Source organism: Brachypodium distachyon, chromosome 4 (assembly GCF_000005505.3).
Source record: "Brachypodium distachyon strain Bd21 chromosome 4, Brachypodium_distachyon_v3.0, whole genome shotgun sequence".
Lineage (NCBI taxonomy): Eukaryota > Viridiplantae > Streptophyta > Magnoliopsida > Poales > Poaceae > Brachypodium > Brachypodium distachyon.
In genome coordinates, this window is record NC_016134.3 from 1870993 (window position 1) to 1887895 (window position 16903).

The 16903-nt window shown below is 43.1% G+C and overlaps 3 protein-coding genes across 4 annotated transcripts; all 3 read right to left on the minus strand.

Moving 5' to 3' along the window:
* Positions 1 to 496: 496 nt before the first annotated feature.
* On the minus strand, positions 497 to 5366 carry LOC100844715 (putative uridine kinase C227.14). 2 transcript variants are annotated; one of them, XM_024454792.1, is made up of 13 exons: positions 5018 to 5366; positions 4081 to 4087; positions 3969 to 4044; positions 3856 to 3899; positions 3066 to 3143; positions 2327 to 2519; positions 2225 to 2255; positions 2087 to 2145; positions 1929 to 2002; positions 1526 to 1612; positions 1300 to 1361; positions 1187 to 1215; positions 547 to 821 (listed from the first exon to the last, which is right to left on the minus strand). In XM_024454792.1, exons 1-13 carry the CDS (start codon positions 5115 to 5117, stop codon positions 729 to 731), a joined length of 933 nt encoding a protein of 310 aa, XP_024310560.1. In that variant the 5' UTR covers positions 5118 to 5366; the 3' UTR covers positions 547 to 728. The 2 variants fall into 2 exon arrangements, with proteins under 2 accessions (XP_003577730.1, XP_024310560.1); XM_003577682.4 differs by having other exon boundaries at positions 497 to 821; positions 3969 to 4087; positions 5018 to 5358.
* Positions 5367 to 5573: 207 nt separating this feature from the next.
* On the minus strand, positions 5574 to 10169 carry LOC100834149 (F-box/LRR-repeat protein 17). The gene is made up of 11 exons (XM_003579142.4): positions 9304 to 10169; positions 8134 to 8235; positions 7696 to 7840; positions 7431 to 7615; positions 7209 to 7313; positions 6993 to 7090; positions 6652 to 6893; positions 6485 to 6551; positions 6291 to 6376; positions 6031 to 6129; positions 5574 to 5923 (listed from the first exon to the last, which is right to left on the minus strand). The coding sequence occupies exons 1-11, from the start codon at positions 9933 to 9935 to the stop codon at positions 5858 to 5860; spliced, it is 1827 nt and encodes a 608-aa protein (XP_003579190.1). The 5' UTR covers positions 9936 to 10169; the 3' UTR covers positions 5574 to 5857.
* Positions 10170 to 12472: 2303 nt separating this feature from the next.
* Positions 12473 to 16723, minus strand: LOC100834450 (disease resistance protein RPH8A). The gene is made up of 3 exons (XM_003579143.4): positions 16060 to 16723; positions 15544 to 15917; positions 12473 to 14451 (listed from the first exon to the last, which is right to left on the minus strand). The coding sequence occupies exons 1-3, from the start codon at positions 16525 to 16527 to the stop codon at positions 12744 to 12746; spliced, it is 2550 nt and encodes an 849-aa protein (XP_003579191.1). The 5' UTR covers positions 16528 to 16723; the 3' UTR covers positions 12473 to 12743.
* Positions 16724 to 16903: the final 180 nt, after the last annotated feature.

Sequence of the window (16903 nt, forward strand, 5' to 3'; positions counted from 1 at the left end):
TGCTGTCTTGTACTATTATATGTGCCATTGTTTGGTACATTGTGCCCTATGTCATGATAAAGGGTGCAAGGTTGGACAAAGTTGAGATGTTCTTTCCCTGTTCTCTAGAGAAGGGGGGTAGAGGAAAGAGAGAGAATCCTAAGAAATGAAAAACATGGAAGTGCTGGAAGGTGTTGCCATGATTTTTGGGAACTTTCAGCTGTACCTTCCTAGCAATGAGTATCTCCCAACTAAAGGTGCTTTTGCATGTTAGATTAAGCAAAACATATTTCCCTTTGGAGATCATGTCCCCTTATAATGATGGCAGTTTTGAGTCTTTTCAAGTGCCCCTTGTCCATCTCTGAAGACAATCTTGTGTTGCTTTTACCAAGAAATTGTTCAGTACAAAGAGGTCACTAGGATATTGTTTCCTCCCAGTCATGGATCAACTTTTGAGTAAATAGACAATTTGTCTCTTAAGGTTACAACATGTTGCATCCCTCAACTATTTACCATCAAAGCATGAACTTAACTTAGTTTTGCAGATTCCGAATGGTAAAGATAATATTGGATAAATTCTTGAAGAGTATCTCTAGAAGAATGCAGAGAAATTATTAAATTATTCCTTTACTGTGTGCACCAGGAACAAATTGGTGGAGGGATAGCTTATTACATGTACAGAGATCACCATGGTTGAAACAAGCAATTATCTTAATGTATGTACGAAAATTGCCATCAAAACCTGTAGTCTAGCTCGAGAAGTCCACCGATCTAATTACAAGATCTGCATCCTTTCTTGATTGCATTATAAGCTCAGCATTTGGCCGGTCGTTGTACGAAATCTGATTCACAAAATAAATTTTGAGAAGGTAAGAACTTGCAGTGTTCAGAAACTCTTGTGATTAAAAAATAAAAACATGGAAATAGTTTGATGTCTTCATTGAGCGGGGATGATATGTTTAGCCGGAAACCTTTTAGGAATTAACTATTTGTGCAGAACAAATATATCCAAAAAATAAGCAACATGGCGAAACCATTTTGCCTTGAATATTTACTAGATGAAATATGTTAGTCTAAACTACAAGCACACTTGATGACATTAGCCTTCATGACATGGAATAGTAGAGCAGTTTTATCTGGGTGTACGTCAGCAGCATGTATGTGCACTTGTGTGAGAAAGGAGGTACAAATGGAAGAGAATAATTACCCGCCATGCTGCTACATCTGGCTCTTTTCCTGGCAAAAGAGAACAGAAAATGGAATTAAGAGACTTCAATTACAATGCATCTGAATGAGAAGGCTATGGTGAATAGGGCAAACCTGTGCCAATATGTCTCTGGAGCACTCTTTGCATGGAGACATCAATGTCAATCTCAATAAACCTGAGAGGGTAAAGTTCGATCATTAGGACACAGATTGTCCCTTTTCAGAGGAATAAGCACTTAAATTGCACTGCTTGAAATTCACTGTCAAGATGAAATTGAAGAACTTGTGACCAACGAAGATATATTGCTATGGATTATGGTGGCAAAGCCAGTATACTCACCATTTTTCATCAAACATGCCTCTAATGTCCCTCCAAATATTTTCTTCCAGTAATAAATAATTCCCTTCGACTATTACTATTTTGTGCCTGCCAAAATCATAGCAAGTACCGAGCATCATGGGTCAAGCGCCACCTGTGGCTGTACTCAAGGTAAAACGGAGCAATTGTGGCAGGATTTATGCATTACACATAGATCAGTTATGACATTTGTAGCGTACACTCTCATCGAAAGTGCAAAGTGGAAACAACGAGATTAACAGGATACTAAAATCGAGTTACTCCAAAAGTAACGGCCAGTAGTCATTGTTAATTTACTACTATGTGTTTACGTTGGATGTGTTTCATTTCACATTTAAATCAAGTCAACTAAGAAACTGCCCGAGTATTCTGCAAAATAACTTACTGTGGCTTCACAAATATGTCATTCTCAACTGGGTCACCAACACCATGATCAAATGATGGAGCATAAACTGACCCCTGCAAACCAAGATGTTTCAGAGATAAGTGAATACAATATTCTGTTAGAGAGCTCATATTATTTGACAGTGAAATTGGTAGTACCTCTTTTCGTAGAGTCTTTAGGCAATTCAGAAAAAGTGATGGGTTGAATGTCCACGGTGCTGAATTTATCGAATCAAATGTTAGTACTTCTGAAAATAGTGATTTGTTAAAATAGATCGAGTAGAGAACCTTTCTCACCTCCTCTTCTTGCATGTGCTTCTTTCGGATCCTAGAAGCAACACTATGTCAATAACTTCAGTAGAGATAATCAGAAGATGAACTTCATGACAGAGAGCAAACCTCCATTGCATCAAGCTGGGACCGATAAAGGTGGAAACCGTCCATGGGAAGCATTGTAGCAATATCTTCGTTCGAAATCAGTGAACTATCTGTTGCATGCTTCTTGGACCAATGCATGTTAACTCGTCGAACGACTTCAGAGGCAACAGTAGACTTGCCTGCACCAGGTGGGCCAGCTAGACCAACGATGTACCTGTTCAGATTTGGTAGTAGTATTATTAGTGATCAGCAGGATAGTAATTCGATAAATGTTCTCAACAGAAGAGCTAACATAAACTGATTTCATCACACTGACTACATTGGTTTCGCAATTGTCAAATGTTGTAGTGCCCCAAAAAAGGGGGAACTGAAGGAGAAAAGAAAGAAGAGAGAGTTAATCTATTCATAGAATGCCTTATTCTCAATGATATTCATCTCTTAACTGATCCACTTTTTTCAGAATCAACGTGTTTGTCTGTCTAGGTTATTGCAAGGTATTCAACAGGAAAAATCTGCAGACTCTTCTTGTGCATCATTGGACCTAAAAATATTGTGTCTGGTTCCTGTTTGACTATAAAAAAAAAGGGCTGAAAATCACAATGAAATGCTTATAGTGAATAGATAACACTTGGCAGTCCACACTTGGTTAAAGATGTTCAAGAATCGATGTTTTAGTGCAGAAGAAACATAATCGCAGTACCAATTGTTGCAACAGAAATAATTCACTGTATCCCGAACAGCATTGCTAGAAACAGCTTACTTTGAATCAAGATGATCAACATCCTTCAAGACAGAAAGAAGGTGTTCAGCCAAAGCATCATATACTTCCTCCATTGACCTTCAAGTTTAAAATTAGTGACAACTTTTATTAGCATCGTAAGCTATGTATCCAGTCAAAAAAATGTTGTGTAATTTAACTCAGTGAATGTTAATAAATTTCAAAGATGTACAGTACCATCCAGCTACTCTAGATACAGTCCAGTTTAAATTACTGCAGCAAAAATATGAGAGACATTTGCAGCATATTAACACCTCATGGTAGTCGAAAAAGAAATTTGTTTTACTTCCCTGATTGCATTAGCTAATTTTCTTATGTTTTAGAAAATTATTTTCCCTTCTGAATCAGGATTTCTGCTGCTAGTTTGGAAGCTAGAACAGGAGAAAATACAGCAAGTCAATGGCTAGTGCATGGATTTTTGAATGAACAGACTATTATTTAGCTGGGATGGTGGATTGTCATGACAAAAGTTCAAATTACAAATTTCTTAGGACAGCTGTCTAAAAGAATCAATCATTTTACATAATAACCTGCCCACGCAAAGAACACAGCTAATTTAGATGGTTCAAATCTTGTCATAGAGGACCAGCTTCATAACTGAAATACTCGTAAGGAACTGATTTTAATAGCAACCGATTAAAAAACAGCGCACCCCAGAAAAATGCAAGGGTGACACTGGCACCACCAAAACATTATGGGAGCAATGGCCCATTTATGAAACCAAATGAATTAGCAGTTGTTTCCTTCATATATGATAATAAGAGTAACATACTTGGCTTCTATCTGTGGAGCTCCTTGTCTCTGATAGCATGTAGCCTGGAAAAAAAACATAGGAGTCAAAACACGGCGCGTAACAAAACTCCGTGACAAGGAAAAACCACTCACGATTTGTTTCTTCTTCTGCGTAGCTGGTTGGAGCATTCGGGGCAGAAAGCCGGTACTCATTGACGGCATTGACCTCGCCAATTCGTTTCGCACAGCGAAACTCCTACAGGATATGTATCCTGAAGAGGCGTGGAAATTACACATTTGGTATATCCGGTGAAAACACCATATATATATATATATATTACTGCACATACAAAACATATACTAGATGCATTCGTTGGAACAGAAAGAGAGAACATCAGTTGGCAACCAGGCGGAAGTAAAGTAAACTTCTCTCACTTTTGCACTGCAGCCATTTAAACAAAACAAAGAAATTGTGCATGAAACTAGACGCTGGATAGCAATCAAAGCAAGTGCCACCACATGCTACTAGTTAGGAATGAAAACCAAGCATAAGAACTACGGCAGGTGTTCCTTCAAACAAACAAAAAAACTACGGCAGGTGACCCTTGTTACTTACATCAGTCAAATTAAGCTCTGCTAACTAAGGGCATGTACAATGAGGTGACGTCAGCCTTCTCTTAGCGATGCCACGTAGGATAAAATCTGATGTGGAAGAGAGAGAAATGAAGAAAAGTCACAAACCTTTTCTTAATTAAGAGATGATCTCTTCATAAGAATGATAAGGCAAATTTACCATTGTACTAGATTTCGCCTTTTCTTATCATTTATTTAGTTAATTTTATTCATCTAAACATTAATTCTAAGATAGAACACTAAGAAATAACCCATTGTACAACATGTTTTGTTGTCTTTTCTAATTGACGTGAAATGACTAAGATATGTACATGCCCTAACAACTGACCAGAACAGGTCAACAAGCTGCAGATAACCTGCAAGAACTGCAGCATCGGATGCGATAAATCTACAGAGAATGCGGCAGGAATCGGTGATTACACCAGACAGTGTACTCAACGATGGTCGATCTGGGTTTAAGGCTTTAAGCCTCGGAAAGAAAGCAATCAACTGTCTGATCCCCCACCTGATTTGCGGTGCAGAATTACCCTAATCGAGAGAGAGGCCACAGAAGGGGATCGGGCGCTTACGAGGCGAGGCGAGCCGGCGAAGATGGGCCGGCGGTGACGGCCCGAGAAGCCGCGCCTGCGCCGCCGCCTTGGGGGAGACGATGGAACCTGGCAACTCCATGGCTACTTCTCGCCGTGAATCGACAGAGGCGTGTGTTCTTCTTCTAGAGTGAGACTATCCGGTAAAACGCTAGAGCTTTTGCTGCTGCTGCTAATCTTGATTTTTCGGGAGGATTAAGTAAACAATCGAAATTTTTGTGTCGTAATCCGTTTCTGTAAACTCGACTCGGTTTCAATTTAGAACCCAGATTCCGAGAAAACAGTTAAAACCGAAATTATTTCAGAAGAGAAAAACAGAAAGCGAATTTATTTCAGAAGAAAAAGGCAGAAACCGAATTAGCATGGTGAGTTTCCATCTAGGCCCTTCGGTACTAGTTTCTATTGCAGATGCATCCACAGGACCTGCTGTTAAGTAGTTGTAGGCTTGCAGAAACAGCAACAGCATTCATGCCAAACAGCAAATAAGTCAGCGAAAAATGTGAATAAAAAAGCTAGTGGTAGGACAGATGAAGGATCATAATCCATAAATAAGTCATTATTTTCCTGTAAGAATCAAGAATTCAGAGAGTACACCATAATGCTGTTATTGTCCGAAAGAATTCGGCAGGGACGAAACAGAAGATTACAGGAAACCAAGGAATGTTGATAGTACATTTTACAACAAATTCAGGTAAAAACCACCAACCAGTGAAGAAGAAAATCTCAAGTCTCAACACAGTCTACAACAGTACAGCCTAGCTGATCTGCCTTTCCTGCCCCCAAATTCAAAGGGCTACATTCCTCTGCAAGTGACTGCTTGCCTCAGTTCAGATGAACGGCACACTGGATACGACACGCCCCACCGCCTGATTTCTCATCCTCAAGCAGCTGAAAAAGGTACGGAAATGGTGAGCGATCGGTCCACGGAGAACAATGAAGTGCTGTGTTTAAAGATGAGGGTAGAGATTGGGGAGGGTTGCGGATGCAATTCATACCTGTTCTAGCATGAAGTGAGGGACTTGCACCCGCTTCGAGCCGTCAGCAAGGCGCTTGCAAGGTAAGCGAGGCTCAGCCATGGCGAACTCATTGAGAACCTGGCAGAATTCAGAGTGGACTTGTTCAGAAAAAAGAAAAAACAGGTGATCATCATGGCAATGCTGCTCCTTGCATTGTCCAGGAGTTCAAATGCAACTTGGCAATGAGATTGTCACAGACAATACTCTTATACCACAGTAGGTTTACAACTTAGCAGTACCTGGTTTCTGATTGCTCCAATCAACATGTCGCGGCATCCAGAGACATGAACATCTTTCAAGTTCGGACACTGAAGAAGCAGCCGTTCTGTAGATAGTTTAATAGGCTGTCAATACTTAATGCACTGATCATTCAAGTTTGGACAATGGAAGAGCAGCCATTTCAGTATCGAAAAGAAAGAACATGATGTCACACCTGGATTGAGATTTGTGCAAGAGTTGAGGTTCAGATCATTCAGCTCTGGACAATTTACATACAGAGCCTGTCATACATGAAGAAATAGCAATAAGAACACAGAATCACCATGAACATAATAAACCAGAAAAGAAATAAATCAGCAATCGTGAATTTCAAGCACTTACATCTATCGCTGAACAGCCCCAAAGACTTAGCTTTCTCAGATTGGTGTGCTTTATAATCAGTTTTTGGCCAGTAGGTTGCTGCTTCCGCACAGCCTGTGGTTTCGAGCAAAACCTAATCCCTCCGCTGAGATCACCAAAGTATGATGACCTCTTTGCCTCGGGCTGCGTGTTAGCACATAAGCTCTTGCCACAGTCCAGGAGCTGAAGAAGGGGCAGCTGTGCTGCTACCATCTGGACCCCGCCTACAAATCACATAAACAGGGAAACTTTTAGATATTTGAGGCCACAGGCAATGTAAAATTTTGAAACCAGAGATAGGCTATTCGAAGGTTGGGACTTACATGAGGTAATATTTAGGCACATGGCAAGGAGGAGCCGAGTCAGAGTATTAGGGAATGTCTTGCTGATCATCCCAAGTGCATTATCAGTGATATTAGACCTGGAGTTTAAGCATGTCAGATTATTTTAGCCATGATTTTGAATGGGATTGCGATAAGAAATAATAAAATTTGATGTCTCCAAAGTCCAAACTATTAGAATTAAAGAAACACACGTACCCACTTAAATCAAGCAACTCCAGGCTTGCATAAGAACGAACTATAGATGCAACAGCTGCATCTGTTATTTTTTTACCTAGAAGCAACGACAGCATGCACAGCCCCCTGATGAAACACGAAGAAATTTAATCAGGTGGTTCAATATAAAATAAACAGATTTCATCTAGTAAATTCCTGAAATATGAGCAGTATCCCATAAGCATAGCAAAGATGTGGATGTACCTGAGGTTAGCAGTCTCAAGAGCAAACACCACTTCATTGCATAAGTGAACTGAAGAGATGTGCAGGTTTCTCAAATCTGGGCAAGTATGGCCTAGACTATCCATCAGACTAATCAGATCAGTTGAATCATTATTTTGTTGTGCAAAATCCAGTGAGAGTTCTTTCAAATTAGGACAGTTTATGACCTGTGAGAAATGAACACCATGAATTTATAGAACTTCAAACCAAAATAACTAGAAACAATCATAAAAGCATGGCAACTTACAGATTTTGTAAGGGAAGATAGATCTGATAGCCAAAGAGTTGAAAGGCTTGGGGAGCTTATATTAAGAAAATCAAGACTAGAGCACCGATCTACTTTGAGAACTGAGAGAGATCTCTTCTCTGAAACAAACCTAGCTAGCTCACCCCTGTAAGAAGAACAAGTGTTGGTTAAAAGATGATCAGACTTAAATTCCAATTTAAGATCTTGTGCATATTGCAGCATCAAACAACAATCTGAATTGTAAGCATCTCCAAGCATTTTGGTAGTGTGCAATTTCAAATTGGTGTGTACAGATTACAGAATATTAGTCATGAACCCATAATTTTCAATTCAACAAACATCATAGATCATACAGAATTAAATTTCAGGTGAAGAAAATGCATGGAAACTGTAAAAGAACCATTTTACGAAATTTATCATTACGAGTGTTGAGCTTACCCAGTCATCCGGTTGACTGCACTATCAGCCATGCTTATCTCCAGAGATTGTAAGTTTGGGCAGGAAAATGCAAGGCATGCAAGCATTGTGGCATCAACATCACTGCAGCAAATGTCAGAAGGACATGATATTAGAACATCCCTTGTAGCTATAAACTACTCTGGAAGCAATTCTAAAGTAAAACACCTAATCTTTAGAAAATTGATGTGTTTTTCCTATGGTGCAACCAAACAACTTCTACAATCACAACATTAAAGTTTTTTCAATCACTAGGCTTTTGGAGTCCTGCAAATCAAAGAGGGCCTAAATATATGAATTAAGCCCCAAAACAGTAGATCAAGTTTTTTCCTTCAGTGACAAAAAAAATTAAACCTTTCTATAATGCTAAAAAGGTACCAGATCTGCCTAATGATTCCCTTACTTCAAACAAAGAACCTACAAAAATCCTCTGAAGTCAGCAGATCAGGAAATCCTGTTCTTCCAAACTGAATCTGTGACAAAACTGACCTGAATTATGTCTTGCACAGGTTGCAGCACAGAAACTGAGCTAGATCGGCATATCTACAAGAGTCTAGTGTCCCAATTGCCACCACAATGGACTTTTCAGCACGTTCACCCATCTAGTATTGGCACTGGGGACATATTATGCATCAAAGGCACCAGAAAAATATCAGATCCGTGATTCAGACAGGCAACGGTGAGAGATCCCGTCATCCGTACAACGATCTAGGCGGTGCCATTGCTAGAACTTCCACCAAGAATTTCACTTCCGACAAGAATCCAAATTCAGTCAAGCAAATCAGATCGGCATGTTTTCTTCCAGTCTGGAGAATTGCTTGTGTATTGGATCTAATCCAGCACCGCTCAAGGATCCACGCAGCGGTGAGATCTCACGGCACCAGATCAGATCACACATCGGCAATTTGGAAAGAAAAAAAAATCAGCCGCCGATCGGAGAACATGACGTGTTCTCCATCTCTGAGCTTATCGATCTCGTGGTAAATTAAGCAAGAACGTTCCGTCAGTGGGTTATCCCATTTCGACCGAGATCGGCAGCTATATGGATCGATTGGCTCGTCGATCGATCGATCTCGGGACAGCGATGGGGTAATTGGTCGGATCGGGGTGAGTTCGTTCGTTCGTTCTGAGTTTCATGGTCTGTTTCCTCACCTCTCCATGCGGAGCACGAGCCTTGTCAGAGCGGGGCACCGGGGCAGGAGCGCGCCGACGGGGCCGACGCCGGCGGCGCGGAGGCGGATCTCCTCTGCAGCCCGCCAGACCCTGCGCGCAGAGTCCCGCCACCCGCGGCTGACCCCGGCAGCCGCCGCAACGGCCCTCGGAGGCAGCCGCCTGAGCACCTCCACGAGCACCTCCCCAGCCACCCGCCGCCGCGGTCCGAGACCGACGTCCACCCACCGCTCCCACGCGGGCTCCGGATCCGACGACGCCCCGTCGTCCAGGTCCACCACGGCCACGTCCACCCGCGCCTTCTTCTTCTCCGGCGGGCGCGGCAGGGCCAGGGCCGGGGAAGCGGACGCCAGCGGGACCGCTAGCAGCGGCGGCTCCTCGTCGAAGGAGAGCGCGCGCCTCGGCGGGAGAGCGGACCCGGCGGCGGGGGGTCCCGGAATGGGGCAGACGTGGCCCTTCTTGGGCATCCCGCACCGGCCGCAGTTGTAGCTCCCCCGCGCCTTCTTCTTCTCCACGCGCAGCAGCGCCGCCGCCGCCGCATCGGAGGTTTCCGGGGGTGCGACGGCGACGGGGTGAGGGACGGAGGAGGTGGCGTCGGAGCCGGTGGCGGCCATGGGTGGTGAGGCAAGGAGGGTGAGATCTGGACCTCGGTGCGGGGGATAGGATAGGATGGGGCAGCTAGGGTTTGAGGCTGGGAGCCCAGGACGCGGTGAGGAAATAGGCGCGGCGGGCGGGGGAAGAGAGACAAGGCGGGAGAGTTGGCGCCATTTCGGTGGCGCGAGAGAGCTTCGCGCTTCACTCGATTTTTTCGCTTTTTTTGGGACCAGGGGTTTTCTTCTTCGCGCCGGCGGGGTTTTGGTTACGGGCGGCTCAGATCCATGGGCCGTACCAAACTTGTCTCAGCTCTGCTAAGCTGCTCATGACTCATGTGCAGGAAGAAGACTCTACTCATGTTCTGGAAGAGAAGAAAAAAAAAAAAGGTCTCTCCGGTCGACGTGGGCGTTTTAACCGAAAACCGAATGAATCGACCGAATCCGATTAGGAATTATCGTTGGATTCGAATAGAAAGGACTTGAAATTTCCGGTGCCTGGTTCGGTTTTGACTAGTTCTGTTTTGACCGTCGGTTGATCAGAGTTCATAATTCATAATGCTCGTCATGTTGAGGAAGAGAAAAAAAACAATCGATGGGGAGTGTCATGGGCATTTTAACTGAAGACTGAATGCGTTATGATCAAATCCGATTAGGAATTGTCGTCGGTCCCGACTAGAAAGAAACTGAAACTTCCGGTGTCGGGTTCGGTTATGAGTTTTAAAAAAACCGGATACCAATCAGTTTAGTCTTCGACCATCGGTTACGCGCGCAAAATAACAAAATGACGATATAAAAAAAACACGTCTCCACCTGGACACCACTCCGTAATAAAGAAAAAGGCTTACGTGGGTACCCATTCTCTCGATCACTAACTTCTCGCCACTGTGTTGTCATGTCTCGCCCGTCCAAATCCGAGTCACTTCTCTGCTTAATCAGAGTTGTCAGGCTACTAGTGGTTATGGCTCATGCGTAAAAACGGTTGCGGGCTACATGAGGCCCATGTTTGAGGCATGGACATGTCTAGATGTGAGCAAGAATCTTGAATATTATTCCATTTATTGTTCTCGATACGCATTTAGTGTGACGCGTGCATGCAATTCGATGATTTCCTCTTAAATAGCATCATGATTCTGTTTTTATATGAGTCGGGATTTGACTCCTTACTATAAGAACAAGCATTCCTATGTACAAAATAACAGATTGTAAGATAAGTTTGATGCGTTAATATTACAACTGTTTTAGTTGTGAATTGATAGTCATGGTACGATACTTTACAAAAACTCAACTCTGCTCCGCACAACGGGGACGTAGGTCATGCATGGAGCGGATTAACGACTTAGTTCACATGTAACCTTATATGGCATGTTTGCTTAGTGAGGATCACTTCAAGCTCTGTGAGTGTGGCATCTTAATCCATCTCAAAAAAAAAGGAAAAACGAAATGGTGGCATCTTGTCCCCTGGAAGCAAAAAAAAAATGTCTGCTCTCTGGCACCGACGTTAAATCCTTCTTGTGGATGGTACTATTCCCTTTCGATTCCTTCTTCCCCAATAAGCATCGCCACTTGCTCGCTTGCCTCTTCGCACCAACTTGACTGATTACTTGTCTGCATTTTGTTATTTCTCTACCATCCCAAATGCTTTGGATACGTTATTGCCCGATCTCCGACATTGCTCTTCCATGCCGTACGAGGAGACCATCGCTGAGGTTTCCCCATCCTTTCGCATGAAGTGGATGTTACGCAATCCCGGTTCTCCTAAAGTCGTGCCTCCAACCCACATGTACCAACCATACCAAACGGCAAGTGACACAAGTTTATTGTTATAATCCAGCCTCAGGGGGAAGGGGGTCTTCCTCTTTGCACAAGCCAGTCTGAATTGTACACTTAACATGACGATGTCCTATGAACCTACTGTGTAAGCATGCGGGAGCTTTACGAAAGTACACTCAAGATCAAAGATGCGTGATTGCAAAAAAGAGGGGAAAAAAGATCAAAGATGCCAAAACTACAACGGGAGGGGGGTGAATAGGTTTGTCTACAAATATTAGCCAAATCAAATAGTTCTTGAAGGTGAAATAGAAGTAAACAACATACTACGATGACGTGTTGTAACGTTGTTGTGTCCAGTATTGTCGGCATGGATATGTTAAGAAAATTAGTGCAACCATGCAAAAAAAAACTTCTTCCGTCCAACAAAGTATGTCTCAACTTTGGCTAAATTTGAATGCATCTATACACTAAGTCATGTCTAAATATATCTAAATTTGAGACATCTTTTGTTGGACGGAGGAATATATAGATTTATTAAGACCGCAAGAGCTGATTTCTTTAGTCTCTTAACAGCCTATCGCATTGAACTACTTCGATCTCTTATCCTGTTTTGCTTATAAAGATACAGCTCTTGAAAGTGCCTGCTATCGAATCACATTATTATGTGTGTGGGTACTTTTCAATCCATTTATTTCTTTCCGCATTGTTTTATCTTAGTTAATAATTAAAAGCGTGACATGGATATCTAAGAAATCATACTTCCTCCGTCCAACAAATGATTTCTCAACTTTGATTAAATTTAAATGCATTTATACAGTAAGTCATGTCTAGATACATCTAAATTTTAACGAACTTGAGACATTTTTTGTTGGACTAAGGGAATAAATTATTCAACAGATTAAGGATGTCGCCTAGGGTTGTAAGTGATATATCCCACTCATGTCCCAGTCCCACTTCAAATTTATTGGGGATTTCCTAGTTCGAAATTTTGACTCAAAATTTAATCACAAATTTCAAAATCATCCCACTTGGCACCGTGTCGCTCTCGCCCACAGTACTTTATGTGACTGAGTAGCAGGGACGGTTGGGATGGGCCTCCATCGCTCTCTTGATGGCAGCCTCCATCTCAGCTGACTCGTCGTCTTCACCCCACCAACAATGGATGCAGAGGTGTTGCAGGCTGGGCAGGCCTCCCAGGAGCTCCATGTCTTCCTCCCCGACACGAAGCATTGAGACGTACAGTTTCTCAAGGTTGCCGAGTGAGACCATCCATGTTGGAATTCGTGGGAGTCCCACCGATTCGATGACAAGTTCCCGAAGGCCATATGGAGATGGAGGATCAGATTCCGGGAACCAATCCTCCTCCAATATCCTGTCCGACGGCTTGTCGATCTTAATGTGCAGAGACTCAAGGCCTGCTTTGCTTAGCTCAGCTATGGAAGAGACCATCTTTGCGGTTTGAACATCTTCCTCCTTTGAATAGAGACCAACACGGTACATGACGAATGTTATGCCCAACATCCTTAGGCTTTTCAGCTGGCCAAGCCCCACGAGAAACTCAGTTGACTGTGCATAAACATTGAAAACCTCCAGCACTTGTAATCCTTGCATGGCTGCCACTGCATCCGGTACTTTACTGTCATGTCCACGAAGGGTCAACCATCGGAGCTGCCAGATGGTCGCTGGAATTTCCTTTAATTTTCCACGCTCAAGTACGTCAATCTCCAAGTGTGGTAGCCTTGCTACTTCTTCTGGAATCTTTCTCAGGGCACGTGCATCATTGAACCTCAGATACTTGAGGTGCAACAAATTGCCGATACCTGCAAGGTGATCATCTTTTAACTGCCAGCAGTCTTCGTAGACTAGAACACGCAACAGTCTGGACTCCAACAGAGAAGGGATCTTCACATTAGGCCCAAAAACATGGAGTGACCGCGCACTAGATATAACCAAACCCGCCGGAATCTCACCGCCATTCTGCAGAGACAACCGACGAACCTTGTTTCGTTGATCGGGATGTACACCAGGTACACCTACTATAGTCACAAAGTTCGCTTCAACGGCCTTGGATATGATAAAATCAAGAACTGTGTCATGAACTCGGCAGCTCTTCACCTCGTGACCAAATGTCTTGTCTATCACCGGCTGGATCAAGCTCCTGTTAATGAGCTCATTGAAACACATTTCTCCTGACTCATGCAGTGCATAACCGACTTGCCTATGTATGAAACCCTCACCAATCCATCTCCTTATCAAATTCTCCTTGCTGATAATATGATCTTCTGGAAATATACTCAGATACAGTAGACATGTTTTAAGATGACGAGGAAGATCCAAGTAACTAAGAGATATTATGTTCACCATTGCATCAACGCTTGCATTTCTTAGTGCACGACCAATTGAATCCTTCACTTGCTCCCATTTATCCTTTTTACTTGCCTTGTCAGCCAACAAACCTGATATAGCAATGATCGCCAAAGGTAAACCGGCACATTTTTCCAAGATTTGACTGGAAATTCCTTTAAGGTGCAAAGGGCATTTTTCTTCAGAGTTGAATAGTCTTCCATAGAATAGTTGTCTTGAGTGCACCTCATCAAGAGGCCTCATATTATATATATGGCCACTGAATGATGAACAACATGACTGAGCGACAACATTTATACGAGTGGTGGTGATTATTATACTGCCAGAATTGGTTATGGGAAATGCATACTTCATATCATTCCATGTTTCCACCTTCCATATATCATCAATTACAATAAAGTATCTGCAAACAAAAATAAATAAATGTTATGCTTATTGATCGAACACTAAGACATGCCTCTTTTTATTAATACTGGCTTATTAGGTTTCGTTAAAAAAGATTTTTTGACCAAGAATTGCTTCATTAATATGTAATTTATATGATATCAATCACTATTACAATATGTACTTTGAAGACAAATCTAGAGATATAAATTTCATGTCATAAATCACATATCAGCAAAGCAATTTTTGGTCAACGCCTAGTCTTGAAAAAACCTAATACACCACATATTAAGAAAATGAGAGAGAGTATACGCTAGTTTGGTATATTAAAGGGGTCTTTTGAGATGTCCACTCGACTGCACCTTGAAATTCTAGAGCTATAGCAAACCTTTTGTAGTTAGCTCCATATTCATATTATCATTTCAAATCACCTATGTTTTGCTAATATCATCTCAAACAATTAAACCTTGCCAACACGACATACTGTACAGAAAGAAAATGCCCCCTCCGAATGGAACTATTCCTCCTACCGAACTAAATTTGAATAGTTAGAAAATTGACACTAAGAATAACAATCTCTACAAACTTAAGAGAATCAGCAGGAAATTCAAATACTCCAATCCAAATGGAGTAAACTACGGAGTGAACAAGAACAGCTAACAGTCTGAACTACAATCCAAGGAGAGAAGCAGTGCCAACTTCAAGTAAAGAGAATCAACGAGCCAGATCGGCTGGACCGATTGGAGGGTCTCCAGTAGTCCAGTGTTAGTTTCGCAGTTTACCGTTTGATTCATGGATTTTCACCGTAATGACTGTTTTCCTTGATTCACTTAGCCATAGCCAGTCCTTAGAGTGTGTTTTTTAGCGTTTCATGATGAAGGTTGGTGGATGTTTGTACACCTCGAATGAGGGCTGTGCAGTCTAATGAATAAAAAAACTTATTCAGTATTAATAAGATACTACTCCTTCTTTAGCTGATGTAGTAATTGCAACAGTGCAACCTGTAGCCAATTAAGTTTGGATGCCAGAGCCGGCTCTGTCTCATTTAATAACAGTAAGATGCAGTGGAGTCGAAAAGTTGGTGAAAAGTTTGAAGGATCTGAAGCAGTACCGTTTATTTCCGTCGGCGAGGAAATCCCGAATCTTGGTGATAAGTTGCAACAAATCTTCGGTGCCAGCAGCAGAGTATTTCTTGTTCAACTGACTGAAAATCTTACTCATTACTCTGACGATGTCTGGATTCTGTGACACGGACAGGAAAGCATGGAAATCGAACCGCCTTTTGAGCTCTTGATACACTCGGTTTGCAACTGTCGTCTTCCCCAATCCTCCGGCCCCAACAATGGCGACCACCTGGGGTGGCTGCTGCTGCTGCTGTGTGGGCTCCCCATCGCCGCTCAATAGCTGGATCACTTCTTTCTTAGGTCCATCAACGCCGACGAGTTTCGATGCATCCTCAAAAATGGCAAGAGCTCTGCGGTCAACCTGCAGCGGCCCGGTTTTATACAGCGTATCATCAGATAATGCATCTATACAAAAAAAATGCAAGCTATTTATCGAAAGCAAAGAGCATCAGTAGCAAAAAAAAAGGAAAAGGAAAAGAAAAGGAAGAAGACTTGCAGTCAACCTTGCGCTTGTTGGAGACGGAGGTGGTGGGCTCGCTAGACCTGTACCTGGCATTCCTCTCGCTCACCTCGACGGCCTGTCTCTTGAGATCCTCGACGGCCTTGGCGATTCGGTGGCGAGCCTTGGTCCGGCCCACGACGCCCTTTATTTTCCCCATGAAGCCGTCCGGCCTGGCGGCGGACCCATCACCGGCGGCGGCGTGGGCCATGAAGTCGTCGATGCTGTCCTCGGCTTCGTAGGACAGCTCCCTCACCTCGTTCATCCACACCTTGTCCCGCGGGTCGGGCTCCTCCTCTGCATCCGACATCTTCTCGAGGAAGGCGTCCATGGCGGCGAGCTCGCGGGAGAGGGAGTCGATCTCGCCGCGGATCCCCTTGAGGCGCTTGTACTCGTCGCCGGCCAGGGTCGCCAGCTTCCCCAGCACGGGCTGCAAAGCCCCCGTCGCCGCGCTCACCAGAACCTTCTCCATCGCCGCTAAGGTCAGAGCACGGACCAGCAGCTAGTGCAGGATGACTAGATGCTCCTGGTTCACCGATTAATGTTAGTAGGGAATCCGGTTGATTTTTAGCAACGGCACTGTACTATCCACCTCATCTCTATTTTTTCTATGTCTTCTTTCTCAATTTTTCGATTTTGAGGTCCTACTTGTAATACTCTATTTGCTCTATCTCTTTTCTTGGTATCAGTGCTGCTATCGTTACTTCTGCAGCATATAGCATAACACATCATTCTCTACCTCTCTCTCCTCCATCTCAGCAAAAGGGATGAGCTGAAGCGTGAAGTACCGGCTGAAATATTCTTATTGGAGATGCTCGTAAATGTTACCTTCTTGATTAGCGAGAATG

Bases quoted from the DNA above. Each gene is read 5' to 3' on its own strand.
- LOC100834450 (XM_003579143.4), bottom strand. From the start codon at position 16,527: ATGGAGAAGGTTCTGGTGAGCGCGGCGACGGGGGCTTTGCAGCCCGTG. The intron at 15,918-16,059 runs GTTGACTGCAAG...GGGCCGCTGCAG, and splicing joins CCGTCTCCAACAAGCGCAAG to GTTGACCGCAGAGCTCTTGC. The intron at 14,452-15,543 runs GTACTGCTTCAG...TTTTGTTTGCAG, and splicing joins CTCGCCGACGGAAATAAACG to ATACTTTATTGTAATTGATG.
- LOC100834149 (XM_003579142.4), bottom strand. From the start codon at position 9,935: ATGGCCGCCACCGGCTCCGACGCCACCTCCTCCGTCCCTCACCCCGTC. The intron at 7,841-8,133 runs GTAAGCTCAACA...TTCTTCTTACAG, and splicing joins GCAGTCAACCGGATGACTGG to GGGTGAGCTAGCTAGGTTTG. The intron at 6,552-6,651 runs GTAAGTGCTTGA...CATGTATGACAG, and splicing joins GGGGCTGTTCAGCGATAGAT to GCTCTGTATGTAAATTGTCC.
- LOC100844715 (XM_003577682.4), bottom strand. From the start codon at position 5,117: ATGGAGTTGCCAGGTTCCATCGTCTCCCCCAAGGCGGCGGCGCAGGCG. The intron at 3,900-3,968 runs GTGAGTGGTTTT...TTTTTTTTCCAG, and splicing joins CGCAGAAGAAGAAACAAATC to GCTACATGCTATCAGAGACA. The intron at 3,144-3,855 runs GTATGTTACTCT...TTAAACTTGAAG, and splicing joins GCTCCACAGATAGAAGCCAA to GTCAATGGAGGAAGTATATG.